The sequence below is a fragment of the Hemitrygon akajei genome, chromosome 17 (assembly GCF_048418815.1).
Source record: "Hemitrygon akajei chromosome 17, sHemAka1.3, whole genome shotgun sequence".
NCBI classification, from domain to species: Eukaryota; Metazoa; Chordata; class Chondrichthyes; order Myliobatiformes; family Dasyatidae; genus Hemitrygon; species Hemitrygon akajei.
This window is the reverse complement of record NC_133140.1, coordinates 29,013,164-29,032,067: the sequence shown is the minus strand read 5'-3', so window position 1 is coordinate 29,032,067 and position 18,904 is coordinate 29,013,164. Positions and strand designations below refer to the sequence as shown.

Genomic DNA, 18,904 nt, shown 5'->3' with positions numbered 1-18,904 from the left:
GAAATCAGCCTTGTTAAATTCCAGTGGTTTGTTCCTCAAATCAGCCTTGATAACATCACTGGATGAGGGTAGAGCCTCAAACGAAATGGAGAAGAGTGAAAGAACACCTCCTAATACAGCAATGCATTATAGGCTTTGTGAATTATAGGCAATATTCTGTGAGTTATTTGCAGGTTTTTCTTTGCTGTTTGCGTGATTTGTTCTTTTTTCTCATGTGTTGTGTGCTTGGTGCTTTCTTTGAACGGGTTCCACAGTGTTTCTTTGTTTCGTGGCTGCCTGCCGGAGGACAAATCTCAGAGCTGTGTACTGCATACATACTTCGATAAATGTACTTTGAATCATCGAAAAGACCAGGCTTCCAAAATCTATCCTTAGAGAAAATCTAGTGACCAGTGATCTCTCAATAATTCCACTGCACAGACACAATGTGAAAACTGAATGTGCAGAACAAAGAGAGACAAATTCACAAAATAAGCAACTTTATTTACATAACTCCAAAAACAGCAATGTGATAACATTACAAAAGGTCTTAAAATAAAATAATAAATAATAAAATTATGAAATCAAAGTACTTGAAGTAGTGCAAAATATTTATATTGATACTGTATGAGCATTGTTGAGGGAGGGAGAGGAGAAACCTGGTGGGGTAGGACAGGGATGGAATCATCACTTGAAGGATTGAACTTTAACCCTGGAAGAAGTCCCAGTGTTATAGAGAACTGCTGTAAACCGAGAAGAAATTCAGTCTTGAATCCTGTTCCTGAAGGTTCTGTGCTCTGTCCTTGGGTATGTTGTTCTTCCACAACCTGTATGCACAGGGCAGAAATGTTAGGTTAATGACCTGCAGCTCTGTAAAGCAGTAAATTTCAAAACAGCTGACACATTCCAGTTCAGCTTCCTGATAAACGAACTGAAGAAGACATGCAAGGATTGAACAGTTACGGTCAGCAATACCCCCAGTAAGGCACCGCTACCATCAAGAAACCTTAAAACTAAGCTTATGGCCAATACGAAGGGAAGCAGTTTTAATGTGATTGGAGGAAAGTATGGGGTGGGGGGTGGGGTGTCAGAGCTAAGTATTTTTACACAGAGAGTGGCCGGTGCATGGAACACACTCCCAGGGGGTGGTGGTAAAGTCTGATACATTAGGGACATTTAAGAGCCTCTTAGATAGGAACATGGATGAAAGAAAAATGGAGAGTTATGTAGGAAAGAAGGGTTAGATTAATCTTGGAGTATGTTAAAAGGTCGGCACAACACGGTGGGCTGAAGGAAGCATATTGTCTATTGTCCTGTGTTGTCCATTCCCTATGGTTTCCCATGGGATTGTCTTATGCAGCCCAGCGAGTTTCTTGCAATGGTATTTCCCCTTTCATGGGCCAAAGGACCTACAATGTTCTAGGTTCTATGTTGACCTTAACTTTGAAGTTAAATCAAATTGGGTTAAATTGGGTCAGGACATACAGTAGCAGAGTGGTGAACCAATGGGACTGCTGTTCAGTTCTGAAATACTGTTCTGCAGATGTGAGTTTTAAGGGCAATTTAAAATTCAAATAATTAAATGGTCACAAATGGTGACCATGAAATGACCTGGAGTTTTGCTAAAACCCATTTGATCCAATATACCCTCCAAAAATGGGAAAAGGCTGCCAGTCCCCACTCTGGCTGTGTGATTGTAGCTCCATAATAATGTGGCTGGTTTCTAACTGATCCCTGAAGCAGCCCTGCAGGGTTCATCCTGCCGTAACAGAAAACAAAATAGACCACTCGGCCTTCCACTATTGAGGGAATCATAGCTCATTTTTAACTCCAGTCTGTTTGTACCACATCTCAGATCTACTGGAGACAAGAGTGTGTAGCTGCTGTAAGCTGGAGAAAACAAAAAAAAAAACAAGTCAAACTGTGGCAAGAACTCAGCAGATCAGGCAGCATCTGAGGAGGCAGGACCGGGTCTTGATGTGAAACATTCACTACCCCTTTGCCTTCAAAGATGCTAGTTTCAACTCACTGGGATCTTCCAGTAGTTTGTATTTTTCACCGTTTAGTTCCGTTCTGTTCTGTTGGTTTGCACTGTGGAAGAAGAGGACTGCCTCTCTGATGCCGAAACGTGCACTCATCAGAGTCATTAGAGGGAGGCAGCTTGCTCCGGCAGGAGGACTGGTCACAGGTTGGGAAAGGACCACAGCATGGAAACACACCCTTTGGCCCAGTCAACCACCCATTTACGCCAATCCTACACCAATCCCATTTTCTTTTCTCTCCCCACTTCCTGATTAACTTATCCTGTACTCTAACATTAATCCACATACTAGGGTGGCGAATTAACCTACTAACCAGCAGGCATTGGGAGCGTGGATGGAAGTCAGTGCCTGGATGTAACCCATCTGGTCACAGACAGAACATGAAAACTCCACACTAGAAGCTCCCAGAGCTAGGATTGACCCTGGGTCTTTGGCGTCATGAGACAGTGGCTCTACCAGCTGAACGATCGCACTGTCATCACGCTGTGAGTTGTACTGCCTTCCAATGCACTACCTGAACAGTTGGAGGAATGGTTCACAAAGGAAAACTGATTAAATTCAGACATGAAAAAGGCTTGGAATAGGACTGACTGGATAGCTCTCTTAAAAATATCTGGTTCAATTAGCTTGGAATGGGACATTTGACAGCTCTCTCAAAAACCTAGTATAGACACAATAAACACGAGGAAATCTGCAGATGCTGGAAATTCAAACAACAACACACACAAAATGCTGGTGGAACACAGCAGGCCAGGCAGCATCTATAGGGAGAAGCGCTGTCGACGTTTTGGGCCGAGACCCTTCGTCAGGACACAATAGGCTGAATGGCCTCTTTAAGCAGTTTAATTTTTTTCTCTCTTGCTGCTGACTGTGACTAGTTTTGTGTAATGTTTATTTCACTGTGTGGAAACTGCACGCATTTTCCTGGCGACAGCTGATGCCTCTGGAAGATTGCCTGCAATCATGTAGATACTCACTGGTGCCCCAAATTGACAGACTGAAGACGGTCTTGTTGCTAAAACAGGATTATGAGCAAACCGGAGTATCTCACGTCAGATGTTCATGAAACAGTCCACACTGGAAATCTCCAAACAAAAACTGCAGCCCCTTATTTCTAATTTTTGTCTGTAATGTCCATAAAACGTAGAAGCAGAATTAGGTCACTTGGCCCATAGAGTCAGCTCAACCATTTGATCAAAGGCTGATAGATTATCACTCTCAACTCCATTCTCCCATCTTCTCCCTGTAACCTTTTACTACTTAAGAACCTATCAACCTCCGCTTTAAATATACTCAATGACTTGGCTACCACAGTTACCTGTGGCATTGAATTCCACAGATTCACCACCTCCTGGCTAAAGACATTCCTCCTCATCCCTGTTCTAAAGGGACATCATAAGTTCGTTAGCTGCTACTAGATTAGGCCACTCCAAAGATTAAATGCATTGTGCAATGTAGTGGAGTCAGGTCACACTCAGGTGCAGCAGATTCAGACTCTCACCATTGGACAGCAGAGTACAAGTTCAAGTCCCACTGCAGACACTTGGGCACAGGAGTGTGAGATGCCACAGGAGTGTGAGATGCCATGGGAGTGCGAGATGCCACACGTGTACGAGATGCCACACGCGTGCAGTACTGAGTGCATGCTGCACTGCAGAGGCTTTGGTTTGATAAGCAGAGTGGCCAACAAAATTAGCTGAGGCTGGAGTTGGCACGGGGAGGTAGTGGTCAGTGGGATGGTCAATTAGTGGTGTAGGTGTTGAATATAACTGAGAGCCTGAATTGGGATCCCAGATTCGGTTTGGAGAGCTGATGTGGGTGCAGTGGAAGCCTTTACCCAGTATGATCTTCATCCCACGCAAACAGGGAATGGAAGTGCAAGAAGTGGAGTCTGCTCACAATCACAATCGGAATCAGACTTATTATCAGAGACTTAAAGGGATGAATTGTGTTGTCTTGCACCAGCAGAATACTGCAAAGACTTAAAATTACTAAATTAAACAAACAGTGTAACAAAAAGAATAATAAATTTTGAATTGCGCATAAGACATGGGAGCAGAATTAGGCCATTTGGCCCATTATGTCTGCTCCACCATTTCATCATGGCTCATCCTTTTCCCTACCTCCTTCCTGTAACCCAATCAACAAACTATCAACCTCTGCCTTAAATACACCCAATGAGCTGGCCTCCACAGCTGCCCGTGGTCCACAGATTCACCACCCTCTGACTAAAGAAATTCCTCATCTCAGTTCTAGACGGATGTCCCTCTATTGTGAGGCTGCGCCCTCTGGTCTTAGACTCTTCCATTATAGGAACATCCTCTCCACACCTGCTCTACCTAGGCCTTTTAACACTCAATAGCTTTCAATGAGATCCTCTGACATCTTTCTAAATTCTAGTGACTACAGGCCCAGAATCATCAAACGCTCCTCACATGATACACCTTTCATTCCCAGAATCATTCTCGTGAACCTCCTCTGAACCCTCTCCAATATCAGCACAAACTTTCTTAGATAAGAGGCCCAAAACTGCTCACAATACTCCAAGTGAGGCTTCACCAGTGTCTTATAAAGCATTGCATTCTTGATTTTATATTGTAGTCCTCTTGAAATGAATGGTAACATTGCATTTGCCTTCTACACCATTGCATGCAAGATGATCTTTAGGGAATCCTGCACAAGGACTCCCAAGTCCCTTTGCACACTGGATTTTGGAATTTTCTCCCTGTTTAGAAAATAGTCTACACTTTTATTCCTTCTACCAAGGTCATGACCGAACATGACCTTCCCAACACTGTATTCCATCTGTCACTTCTCTGCCCGTTGTCCTAATCTATCCGAGTCCTTCTGCAGTCTCCTGCTTCCTCAACACTGTCTGCCCCTCCACTTATCTTCATATTGTGCACAAAGCCATCATTTCACTCATCCAAATTATTAACATATAAAGTAAAAAGAAGCAGTCCCAACACTAACCCCTGCAGAACACCAATAGTCACCAGCAGCCAACCAGAAAATGCTCCCTTTATTCCCACTATTTGCCTCCTGCCAATCAGCCAATGCTCTATCCAAGCTAGTATCTTTCCTGTAATACCGTGGGCTCTTAACTTGTAAAGCAGCCTCATGTGAGGCACCTTGTCAAAGATCTTCTGAAAATCAAGTGAACAAAGTCCTGTGACTCCTTTGTCTATTTTTCCTGGTATTTCTTTAAAGAATTCCAGCGGATTTGTCAGGCAAGATTTTCCCTTAAGGAATCCATGCTGACTTTAGCCTGTTTTATCATGTGCCTCCAAGAACCCCACAGATGACTCCACCATACTTCCAACCACTGAGATCAGGCTAATTAGCCTATAATTTCCTTTTTTTCTGCCTTCCTTCCTCCTTGAAGAGTCAAGTGACATTCACAATTTTCCATTCCTCTGGAACTGTGCCAGTATCTAGTGATTCTTGAAAGATCATCACTAATGCCTCCACAATCTCTTCAGCTACTTCTTTCAGAACCCTATGGTGTTGTCCACCTGGTCCAAGTGACTTTCCAAACTTCAGACCTTATAGTTTCCTAAGCATCATCTCCCCAGTAATAGCAACTGCACTCTCTTCTGCCCCTGACACTTTTGAACTTCCGGCATACTGTTGGTGGCTCCCACAGTGGAGACAAATGGCAAGCAAATTAATTAAGTATTTTGCATCAATTTCCTTGTCCTCAATAGTTGCCTCTTCAGCATCATTTTCCAGTGATCCAATATCTACTCTCTCCTCTCTTTTACTCTTTCTATATCTGAAATTTTTTTTTGTATTATTGGCTAGCTTACTTTCATATTTCATCTTCTTCCTCCTTATGGCTTTTGTCTGGTTGCCTTCTGCTGGTTTTTTAAACCTTTTACCTTCCCACTAATTTTTGCTCTATTATATGCCCTCTCTTTTGTTGTTGACTTTGACTTCCCTTGTCAGCCACAGTTGCATCATCCTGTCTTTAGAATACTTCCTCTTTGGGATGTTTCTATCCTGTGCCTTTTGAATTGCTTTTAGAAACTCCACCCATTGTTGTTCTGCTATCATCCCTGCTAGTGTTCCCTTCCAATCAACTTTGGCCAGTTCCTCTTTCATATTTACTCCACTGTAATACTGATACATCTGACTTCAGCATCCCCTCTCAAATAACAGGGTGAAGTCTATCATATTAGGATCACTGTCTCCTAAGCATTACTTTACTGTAAGCTCTGTAAACAAATCTAGTTCATTACACAATACCCAATCTAGAATAACCACAAGCTGCTCCAGAAAGTCACTTTGTTGGCATTCTACAAGCTCCCTCTCTTGGGATCCAGCAACAACCTGATCTTCCCGATCTACCAGCATATTGAAAATCCCCCATGATTTTTGTAAAATTGTCTTTTTGACATGCCTTTTGAATCTCCTGTTGTAATTTGTACCCCACATCCTGGCTGCTGTTCGGAAACCCGTATATAACTTCCATCAGTCTTTTCATCCTTGCAGTTTCTCTACATCTTCTCATCCTGTGTCACCTCTAAGGATGTGAATTCATTTTTCAAATCAACAGAACTGCTCCAGCCCTCTGCCTACCTGCCAGTGCTTTCGATACAACATGTATCCTTGGATGTTAAGTTCCCTACTCTAATCTTCTTTCAGCCATGACTCAAGAGTGGCCACATCATCATACCTGCCAATCTGTAACAGTGCTACAAGATCATCCAACTTATTCCTTATACCGTGTGCATTCAAATACAACAATTTCAGTCCTGTATTTGTCACTCTTTTCAATTTTATCCATATGTTACACTGCAACTCATCTCACTGACTCCAATTTTGCTCTTTTATCTGCCTGTCCTTCCTGATGGTCTCACTACACACTGAATCTGCTTCATCCTCAGCTCTATTACTCTGGTTACCCTGCTCATACCAAATTAGCTCATACCTTCCTCAAGAACTGGCAAATCTGCCTATTGGTCACCGCCCCCCCGCCCCCCAGGTTCAGGTGTAACCTGTCTCTTGTACAGGTCATACCTTCTCCAGAAGAGATCCCAATAATCCAGAAATCTGAAGCCCTGCCCCCTGCACCAGTTACTCAGCCACATGGTTGGACACCACTGTATTCTGGAATGGGGATGCTGTGCTCAATGCTGAGGGATCTAGAACAAAAGACCCCAGTTTGCAATTTAAATTTCGTTGACATTGGACCACAAAGGAAGCATACAATCTCAGTTATAGGCCTTTGCCTTCTCAAGAAAATGTTCAATGAAGGATCCACCTCACCTGTTTATATGGAAGTGGATGGCCCCATGGTGTTACCTCCCTCAGCGCCCTCCACAATTCTTAACCCTGAGCAAAAGAATCCCCTCCAAGCATTGATCTGGCCAGATTGTCATGGGGAGGGGGGGGGGGGCGGTGAAGCTGGCTCTCCTCTGTTGCATCACTGACCACACTGCATTAGATGCAGCTTTCAAACAGCCAAAGCTGTGAAATGTGCAATAGAAATACAAATCTCATTGTGAATGACTCCTGAGTTGTTCTGACTGCGATGGTTCAAGGTCCAATCCACTGCCTGGGCTGAACTGGTGGATCTTATCAGAAGAATCTTAGTGATTTTTAGACAAGTTATATAGAATATAGAACACTACAGCACAGTACAGGCCCTTCAGCCCACAATGCTGTGCTTACTCTTTTAACCTATTCTAAGATCAATCTAACCCTTCCCTTCTCCCTCCAGTTTTCTATTATCCATGTGCCTACCTATGAAGGGTGATTGATATGTTCGTGGCCTAAGGTAGAAGGAATCAATTTTAGAAAATCTAGCACATTTATTTTTCAACATAGTCCCCTCCTACATTTACACACTTAGTCCAGCGGTCGTGGAGCATAGGGATCTTGGACCTCCAGAAAGTGTCCACAGCAGGGGTGGTTGATAAGTTTGTGGCCTAAGGTAGAAGGAGATGAGTTATACAGCTCTCGTTACATGCACATGCAGCTCAACTCTTTGAGTGATTATGCAGAAAGTTTGAAGTTAATAACTCATCTCCTTGTACCTTAGGCCATAAAATTATCAATCACCCCTGATAAGTTACTAACTAATGAGTTATTAAATTAAAACTTTCTGCATAATCACTCAAAGAGTTGAACTGCACGTGCATGTAACGAGAGCTGTATAACTCATCCCCTTCTACCTTAGGCCACAAACTTATCAATCACCCTTCGTACAATGCTTTTAAACATCCCTAATGGACATGCCTTTACCACCACCTGTGACCATTCACCTACTATTCCCTACGGAAAGATCCTCCCTCTGACATCCCCCCTATACTTCCCTCTAATCATCTTAAAATTATGCTTACACCCCTTCACCTCAGCCATTTCTCCCTTGGCTATCCATTCCATCTATGCCTCTTATCATATTGTTCAGCTCTATCAAACCTTCCCTCACCCTCCTTCACTCCAAAGAGAAAAGCTCCAGCTCGTTCAACCTGTCCTCGGGAGACACGCTCTCGAATTCAGGCAGCATATGGATCAAAGGTACAGTAAGCACACTGTATAAACCACAAACACGGGAAAATCTGTGGATGCAGGAAATCCAAACAGCACACACAAAATGCTGGGGAAACTCAGCAGGCCAGGTAGCATTTATAGAAGGGCGTTTTGGGCCGAGACCCTTCATCAGGATTGTGTATATAGGGTCAGTTTACGGACAGAAGGGCTTCTGCCCTTCTTACATTTGCTACTTGCATCACCCAAAATCATCAGCTCCACGGGACTGCCACTTCCATTCAGCCTTCATCTTTGTTTCCTCAAGAGTCGGTCTCAATCTGGCTGAACGGTGCAATAGACTCAAGGGTCTAGTCTTCTTCCTATTCTAGTGACCAGTGATAAGGGGTGAGGAGCAATTTCACTCCATGTGATGTCTCGGGTTTGGGGCCCAGTGACCTTGGGTGTACCACGATCGTACTCCATGATGGAGCAGGTATCAGGGATCAGATGGTCTGCTCCTGATTCTGTTTCTTGTGTGGGGCAAAGGTACAGGCAGGTCCAGGTTCACGCTGGTACCTTCGAACAGGCTGACGTGGTTTCACACAGCCACAGGTGCGTACACACTGAGTGTGCACAGAATGCACACACACAGGAAATGTCAGTACCCACAGTTGTATTCTCAGAGAACAATAACAAATAGGAATACAAACAGGTGGCACGGCAGCGTAGTGGTTAGCAGAACGATTTACAGTACCCGTGACCCGGGCTCAATCCCTGCTACTGCCTATTAAGAGTTGTTCATTTTCCCTGTGTTCATGTGGGTTTCCTCCCACAGACCAAAGACGTACTGGTTGGTAGGTTAATTGGTCATAGTAAATTGTCCCGCGATTAGGCTAGGGTTACATCAGGGAATTTCTGGGTGGTGTGGCTTGAAGGCATGGAAGGGCCTAAATCACATTGTATCTCAATAAATAATAAATATGATTCAATAAAAACTCACCTACCACCCTGGTGAACAGAAACAGTAGAAATGGAAAATATGACAGAAATAGCTTTAACTCATGGAAACTGAAATTCCATTTATGGATGGAATACTTTAATTCAACTGAGATGGGAACGTAACCTGCATTACAAGATCACAACATCATACTTAATCAATGGAACGCTCATGGCTACATCAGCCCCGGTGCAGGAGTGACCTAAGCTTCCGCTCTGACACTTACCGAATGACTTCTATGGAAGAGCACTGCCTAAGGCTGGCAGCCAATTTCTCTGCTCCTGCAGATGTGATTTTGTTTCCTTCCAGGCTGCAGAAGAAGAGCAGAATGTTACAGACTATACTGTTCATGTCGGCCCAGCAGCTGAGGCCAAATACATGCTGAACACAAGAAAGGCTTTGAAGGTAGCAGAGGAGGATGTGTAACTCGACAAAATCCGTAGGGAACGTACTTGGATAATAAACATTCAAAACACCGTTCATACTGATTAACAGGATGGACTGTTGTACTTGAACAAGCTGATAACCAACTGGAAATTTGCTCAAAGGATTAAGGCATGAATAAATTCACTATCAACACCTCAATCAAAAGGCTATGGAATTAAACATGGGTTGTGCCTTCCAGTTCATCACACCAATAATTTTTCAGGATATACTAAAAGCTTAAACCCACATATAATTTGTTCTATGTACGTGTAATAGTTCATATGTTTTAAGGTGATTGGAGGAAGTATCGGGGGATTGGTGGAGGAATGTTTTTGACTCAGAGAATGGTAAGTGCACGGAGTAAAGGCAGATATATTAGGGACTCAATTATTGTAGTAGTGTACCGCCCAAGGGGGTCTCATCAGTGCCAACAGTCTGACTGGTTTTAAGGAATGTAACGGAGCAGTAATGAAATCATTGACTATACATGGAAGAATGAAAAGCCATTGCTCAGCTTAATTTTGTAAATCATTTTTACAATGAATACATTTTACTTTAATAAAAAAATGAGACTCTTGGATAGGAAGATGGATGGCTGAAGAATGCAGGGCTAAGAAGGCGAAAGGGGTTAGACTGATCATGGAGCAGGTTAAAAGGCTGGCAGAACATTGTGGGCAACAGGGCTTGTACAATGTGGTACAGTTCTATGTTCTACGCAACGCTTGCAGGAGAACGTGATATACTCCGAGTCCTTGTCAGACTCATTCAGGCTCAAGGATGCATTATGTTCTTATGAACATATGCATTATGATGCATTATGAACCTTATGCTCAAGGTTCAACTGGATCAGGAAATAAAGGAACTGGGCTCTTTGTGGTTCTCTTGGCTGCGGTCCCTGTTTCGCTTCCTGTGGGTGTACCCCTATACCGAATTTTTTCTTGTCTCCTCATTCATTGGCCTTCTTTCTTAATGCAGCAGTCCCTTTGATCTATTGGACACCCAGCTTCTTCATGGATGCACAGAGAGGTAAGAGAATGTTGCCTTCACCACTATTTGTAGAGCGGAAGAAGCTTGCTGGAAGGCTGTGAGGGTTGGTCCCAGTCACATCCAACAGGGAGCTTTGGGAGAACATCCTCAACAAGGCTCGATGGCTGGTCCCTAAATCTGCAAATCTCTGGCAGTCAAAGCCTGGTGTCCATGAGTCCTCGCGTCCTCTGGCGACTGGAGGCCGAAGATGGCCAGTCCTGGGGTGGGTGGGGGCTTGTTTTGCTGTTTGATTGCTTCTTGTGTTCTCCAAGTACTGTGGACACGCAGTGTTGGCATCGGAAAGTGTGGCTCGTCCCTGGGTGTGCTGGCAGTTACCGCAAACAAGGCCTTTCATCGTACAGGTGAACCTGAATCTGATTCAGAACCTGCATCACCAGACTACAGCAACTCCTCTTTCAGGTTCTGAGCATGTCGTTCCAACAGCTGAATTTAATTTTTGAGTCATATCTTGGTTGATTAAGTATTCTTGCTTGTTTAAATAATTCATTACAGCTTATATGCAAAAAACGTGAATTACCTACATCATCACGTTACCACATGTGTGCTTAAAGTAAACACAAAGTTAGACTCACATCTCAGTCTTCCTTTGAATTAATTTAATACTTTGAAGTTACATAAATGTAGCAATCACCTTTACTCTAAGTCTGCATGGTTAATGTAGCTGCTATCTCCAGAATGCAGCCTTTGGGTCTTATTAGACCCAGCTCACCTGGAAAAAATCCCATCAAATGCACATATCCGCCCTGTGACAGAGCTCACACTGAATGGTTTCTCGGAACATCTCTCGAGCAGAACACAAATAGCGAGAGGTAAAAATCTCGGCAACACTTCCCACGGCTGCAATATCAAATCTCCATTCATCAGGCAATCAGTTTGAAGTGCATATGGCATTTTTAATTATTTTCAGGTTCTTAGCTTCCTGAGAAGCTGGAAATAGATCTAGATGATAGAAATCTCTGCAGGGCAGAGTGTGACTGAATAGCTTTGATTACACTGGGAATCAGAGTTGGAAAACAGGTGGGGTGGTCTGTCTGCATGCATTGGGACTGACTGACAGTAGTTGCTCCCTATCTGGGGATTCCTTGTGGTGGGACATAAGCACCAATGTTTACAGACGGTCCATGAGCATCTAATAATATTGAGGCAATACATACATGAGGCAAATTTATACGAAGCACTGCTGCGGGAAAGCAGCATCCATCATCAGAGATCCCCACCACCAGGTCATGCTCTTTTCTCACTGCTGCCATCAGGAAGGAGGCACAGGAGCCTCAGGACTCGCACCACCAGGTTCAGGAACAGTCACTACCTCTCAACCATCAGGCTCTTGAACAAAAGGGGATGACTACACTCATTCTACTTCTGGTGTCACTTTAAAGGCTCTTTATCTTGTTATTTCAGGCTTTTTCCATGTCATTTTATTTCATACTCATTATTTACTGCTATTTGTTTCTATTTGCATTTGTTGTTCATTGATCCTGTTTACAGTTACGGTTCTCTAGATTTGCTAAGGATGCCGCAGGAAGGAGGATCTCAGGGTTGTAGATGGTGACGTGTATGTACCCTGGTAATAAATTTTACTTTGAACTTTGCAATCCAATGAAGATGCTCACAAAAATAAACAAGTAAACTCGGTACGCTTGCTAGCTTGGCTCGGAGGGCTGCTAGAGTCCTTGGGATTGCCCTAGTTATTTAAAAGGAATGGCCCACGAGGTAGTTACGGAGCTGGGACAGGGAGGATATTTTATTGTGTATTGTAGAACATCACACAATTACAGGTACACTTCCACACTCGAATGGGTGCAGCTTGGAAGGGAATCAGCAGGCCATGTTATTCCCACACACCTTCTGCTTATTGGTGGTGGTGGGGGAGGTACGCTCAAAGGTTTGGCAAGTCTGACGGAGTGGCCTGGGTGGGTAACTACCAGCCATCTTGCAGCCAGTACACACTGCAGACAAGTGTCAGTGGTGGAGGAAGTGCCAATTAATCCAGCTGCTTAATGTTGTCCACGCACTCGTGGCGGGTATGCATCCAGGATAAAGAAGCAGGCAGGAAAGTCCTCGCTGACACCGCCCTCTGTAAACCGCCGTTTCTAAAAGCTCCCTTCCGGAAACTGAAATAGGGCTACTAAAAAAAATCAAGTCATCTTAAAAGCTTCCTCCCCCATAATCTATTCTAGTTAGCCACACCCATCCATTACCCCCATCACTGCACCACACTGAAAACCCTTTAAACTACTGTTATAATGGCCTTTACTTTGTAAATACGTTGGCATTTATGCACATTTTATTCCAAATCAGCACTTTAACTTTTAACTTTATTTTTATATAGTTCTTTGTCATTGTTAAATGTTTTTGTTGCACGTCACACTAACACACCGAAGTAAATTCTTTATACATGCAAACGATTACGATGAATAAAGTTGATCTGTCATCCTGGTGGTGTTCAGCTTCCCTGAGAGATGCACTCACCAAGGAAGATGGTGAGTGTTTTTGCACACACATAATCTCTGCCATGTCCGTGATGGAAAGGCAGAAGGACGATTCATCTGTCACAGGATCTCTGCCTCCGAGATCTGTTCTTATACTTAAGTGGCTGGTCATTCGACAATGGATGACTCAGCAGTGGTAGGGCCACACTGAGCGTCGAGGATAGGTGGTTAAGTTCTTTCTTGTTGGAGCTGGTCATTGTCTGGCACTTGTGGCAATGAAGGCCAGTAATCTGCCCATGCCTGGATTCTGTCTGGATCTTGTGGCACAATCTTCTCAATGCTGGACACAAGAGAACCTAGCACCCATTCTGCACAAAACTCTGTCTCCAAAATGTCCCTAACAGCTTGTACCACCAAGTTGGGAATGGAACTTAAGGTGAAAGGTGAAATATATAAGAGGAACCTGAGAGGGAACTTCTTCACTCAGAGGGTGGAATGAGCTGACAGCAGAAGTGATAGATGTGGACACAATTGTAACATTTCGAAGAAGATTTTATGTTTTATAGGTTATATGGATATGGAGGGTTATGGACTGGGTACAGGTAGTTGGGACTAGATAGAAGATGAGATCCCATGAACCAGAGGGACCAAACTTTGGTTGCAAGAACAGGAAAACAGATTATTATCTGAATGGTGGCCGATTAGGAAAAGGGGAGATGCAACGAGACCTGGGTGTCGTTGTACACCAGTCATTGAAAGTGGGCATGCAGGTACAGCAGGCAGTGAAAAAGGCAAATGGTATGTTGGCATTCATAGCAAAAGGATTTGAGTACAGGAGCAGGGAGGTTCTACTGCAGTTGCACAAGGCCTTGGTGAGACCGCACCTAGAATATTGTGTGCAGTTTTGGTCCCCTAATCTAAGGAAAGACATTCTTGCCATTGAGGGAGTACAAAGAAGGTTCACCAGATTGATTCCTGGGATGGCAGGACTTTCATATGAAGAAGGACTGGATCGACTAGGCTTATACTCACTAGAATTTAGAAGATTGAGGGGGGATCTTATTGAAACGTATAAAATTCTAAAGGGATTGGACAGGCTAGATGCAGGAAGATTGTTCCCGATGTTGGGGAAGTCCAGAACAAGGGGTCACAGTTTAAGGATAAAGGGGAAGCCTTTTAGGACTGAGATGAAGAAAAACTTCTTCACACAGAGAGTGGTGAATCTGTGGAATTATCTGCCACAGGAAACAGTTGAGGCCGGTTCATTGGCTATATTTAAGAGGAAGTTAGATATGGCCCTTGTGGCTAAAAGGATCAGGGGGTATGGAGAGAAGGCAGGTACAGGGTTCTGAGTTGGATGATCAGCCATGATCATACTGAATGGCGGTGCAGGCTCGAAGGGCCGAATGGCCTACTCCTGCACCTATTTTTTATGTTTCTATTAACTGTCTGGTTCAGTGTTGTAGCACTCTAGGAGTGTGACTTAGCAGGCTTCAAAAGCTATAATAGAGTTCTGTAGCTATTCAATGTCTTTAACATTGAGGGGCACTTAAAAATCTTGAAGTTTAAATAAATAATTAAAAAAATAAAAAGATTCTGAAACTCTAAATCTTAATGACGTGAAATAGTTTAAAACAAATTTGCCTCTTAAAACTTTAGCCTATAATCTCTGTTGAAACTAAAAGATACTGGCCCGGACAGGTGATTCCCCAAAATAATAGAGTAAAACTGGGCTCTGCCCCATGTTTCAAATCCAATAGCTGTGCTCGGAAGTTTTGGACAAACTCAAGATCGCCAGTTCCCATCAGAACTCCACGCAGTAGCCAGAACGATCCGGCTCAAATTGGAAATTTCTCAGCTCACTGCCTACACACTGCCACCTACAGGAACATGTGGGCATTGTAGCCGAACAGTTACTCTGACTTCAGATATACGGGGGCTCCGATAAAACTATATCAATAGTCATAAACCCATGGTTGACAGAGCGCACAAGATATATTTGTTCATCTCTACATACACTTCAATCTGCAGATACCATATTTTAAAAAGGAGTCTGGATTTATATAGCACCAACTATGAAAAATAGTATCAGTAGAGGTGGGGCTGAGGAACAATGAGGTCTCAGTGGACAAGTATGCCAGTAAGTTAATGTGGCAACGTGGGTGAGCATGGGCACAGGGGAAGCAAAGCAAGCAGCAAGGTTTATTTCTAGAAGGATCAAATTGAAAAGTATGGAAATTACAGTAAGCCCAAACCTTGGTTAGACTACTTTTGGAATGTCTGTGTACAGTTTTGGTCATCATATTGTAAAAAGGATTCATGAAGGCATTGAAATGAATACAGAGAAGATTCTCAAGGGTAGTATCAGAAAGCATGGGTGTAGGTTATCAGGAAACGATGAGAAAACTGGTTCTCTTTTCATTTAAAGAAGGCTGAGGGATAGCCTAACAGACAGGTTGATGGGGTGGATGAAGAGGACCTATAGAGAAGGATGCAACTACACAGCCATGAAGTCCAATAGCAAGTTCAGAAGGAACAGGCACTACCCAGTGAATGGTGAGTGATGTGGAACTCGTTCCCACAGGGAATGTTTCAAGCCAGTGGAAGATTGGCCAAGCACATTAGGCTGAAGGTGACAGTGAAGGATTTAGATGAGTAAAGTCAAAAGGTGGCTCAAGTAGAGCATTAATTCCAGAATGGACTGGCTGTGCCAAATGGCTGGTTTCTGCACCAGATATCTTACATAATCCAGTACAACCGCAGAAGGAAAACTATCATATTTTTATATTTAGTATAATGCCATGAGATTTCGAATCCTCAGTAGCTATTGGGCAAACTGGCTGGGCCCTGTATCTGCCAGGGGAGATGTTTGGCTTCTAAATTAGTGCTACCTAATTAATGCATGAAGATGGTCTCTGCCCTGCACGTCATTGTTCATTACCATGTGACCACCGCTGTGCAATGTTAAGACCTCTCCAGAGCCAATCTAGAGGCACACTGACATTTTCTGCCTCACTCAAACTGTACTCACTCAAGTTTCCTTAAGCTCTGCATTCTGGGTAGTACTTCAGCCAACCACGCTGTCCCCTCGTCGCTGATGTTATTCCAGGACAAGCTGCAAGGAAGAGCAGGGAAACAAAAAGGCCCGTTCAGAATTTTCATCAGCATCTTTCCTCAGGGTATGCCAAAGGCTCGCGGGGCAGTGGGCTTTCTCCCAGCAATGGATTTGGAACTTCTAACTCTGTCCCAGGTAGAAGGCGGCTCTGGTGATGTCCACGTGGGGCTAGCAATCCCACCCCGTCAATACCCAAAGTGGCAGAAACACCAATAGAAGCTCCAAAGACCTCATCCCTAGGAGAGGAAGGGTGTTCACCTCAAAGCCATACAAGGTGGGCTACACCTGGGGACAACTGGAAGGACTTAAAGTAGCTCCAGTAGGGAGATGGGCTTAAAAAAGGAAGTAGTGTAAAGGTCTGATCGTCAGTGCAAACCCGATGGGCTGGAGAACCTGCTTTGATACTGTATGATTCTATGGTATCTACGTCCCTCACATAAATAATATTTGAACAAAAATATGGGGTGCTGTGTCATGTCCACTAGTCAAAAAGATAAAACCAAGCATCAGTCCGTGAGCAGTTGTGGGCCCCTTGTCTAAGAAAGGATGAGTTGGTATCGGAGAGGGTCCAGAGGAGACTTATGAGAATTATCCTGGGAATGATAGGGTTAATGTATGATGAGCACTTGATGGCTCTGGGCCTGTACTCACTGGAATTCAGAAGAATGGGGTGGGGGAATTTCACTGAATTTCGAAAGGCCTAGATAGAGTGGACATAGAGAGGATGTGTCATATGGTGGGGGAGTCTAGGACTCCATATTTCAAAGGCCACAGCCTCAGAATAGAAGGATGTCCCTTTAGAACAGAAATAAGGAGGGATTTCTTTCACCAGAGGATAGTGAATCTGAGGAACTTATTGCCACTGATGGCTGTGGGTATATTTAGATTCTTGATTGGTAAAGGCATCAAAGATTCCAGGGAGAAGGCTGGAGAATGGGGTTGAGAAATGTGGAGGCTTGACCCAAAAGCAACAGAGACGATTTAGCAGTACACAATATTTTACCAGTCAACTGCAAAGCAACAAACCACCGGGGGTCACAAAATAAGAGAGAACAGATACTTAACACAAGAAGGCAACAAGGAGACTGAAGGCTAGGAACAACTGGTTGAGGCTGGCTGGTTCGAGTGAGTGAACAAATATTGTGGATGTGAGCTGGGTTTCAATAGGCTGCCGGTGATGATTTGGAAATTAGTGGCAGGTGACTCATGTTAGCTGGGTGGAGACTGGGAGGTGCCTCCCTGTGCAGGCCTGATAGGATCACTCCCCCCTCCTACGGCAGGCTCCTGACGGCCCAGGGTAATCCGGATGGATGCGGTGGAATTTTTCCAATGAGCGATGGATCCAGGATGGAACTGGATGGCACCCAATACTTTTTTCTCAGGGCCTTACCCTTCCCAGTCAGCCAGCTGCTGCACACCCGATCCACGACGCCATGACTCCATCATCTGGCGAACTGTGTACACTGGACCACCTTCCACCATCCTTGGTTTGAGAGGTGCAGTCTCAGGTGGGTTGTCCATGGAAAACGGGTTTGGTGCAGGACACGTGCAAGGTAGGAATGAGGGACGCTGCTGGAGATGGTAAGTGGTCGTGTTGTTGTGATGGGACCAATGAACGAGCTTACGGGAGCTGGAGCACAGAGGCAGATGTCGGGCGGACAACCGGACACAGTACCCAGGCTGCAGTCATCTAGCTGGGCACCCAGGCGGTTAGCTTGGAGGCAGTAGGCACAGTTGGCAGCTAGTTTGGCTCTCTGTGCCTTCTTCTAAGTATCTTGGCATCAGCGAACCAGGTGCTGGCGGATGGGACCTCCACCTCTGGCTCTTCCACAGAGAACAGTGAGAGTTGGAAGCCATGAAGCACTTCAAAGGGCCAGGAAAGTGCGTAGATTGTGGGACAGTTTGGACTTCTTCTATGTTGAAGGACTTGAGACATCAAAGTGTCACAGAACCCTCTCCACTTGCTGATTGGCTATCATCTGCAGACCAATGGACAGTCAGGAAGAGGGCAAACTCACTGAGGAGTGGAGAAAGGAGACGCAGCTTGCCGGAAGCAGGAGAGAAATCGCGGGTTCCGGTCCAACACAACATCCTGGGAGAAGCAATGGTGGCAAACTACATGTTGGAGAATCCGGTCTGCTGTCCCAGCGGCTGACAGAGTTCGAGAAGAGCAATGAAGTGGCCGCCTTGGAGAACCAATTGGCTGCTGTTATGATCACTGTGGCCCCATTGGAAGGTGGCAAACCCGTGATGAAATGAATGGTGAGGTGGGGTCCGGAGCCAGCCGCAGGAGCCCAGAGGGCCGCTGGTTGGAGGAGTGAGACTGTGCACGTTGAAGGCAGGCAGAAATTAATTTACATACATCTATGATCCACTAGGACCAGTGTCA

General features: G+C 44.4%; 1 protein-coding gene across 2 annotated transcripts in view; it reads right to left on the bottom strand.

Moving 5' to 3' along the window:
- Positions 1-462: 462 nt before the first annotated feature.
- The window catches only part of nlrc5 (NLR family, CARD domain containing 5), a 219,569-nt gene continuing 201,127 nt past the window's right edge, over positions 463-18,904 (bottom strand). For both annotated transcript variants that reach the window (XM_073069838.1, XM_073069837.1), the window contains exons 51-53: positions 16,432-16,515; positions 9,722-9,805; positions 463-806 (exon numbers count right to left, since the gene is read on the bottom strand). In XM_073069838.1, coding sequence (XP_072925939.1) covers positions 710-806; positions 9,722-9,805; positions 16,432-16,515 — 265 coding nt within the window. In that variant the 3' untranslated portion in view covers positions 463-709. The remainder of the gene's footprint in view (positions 807-9,721; positions 9,806-16,431; positions 16,516-18,904) is intronic.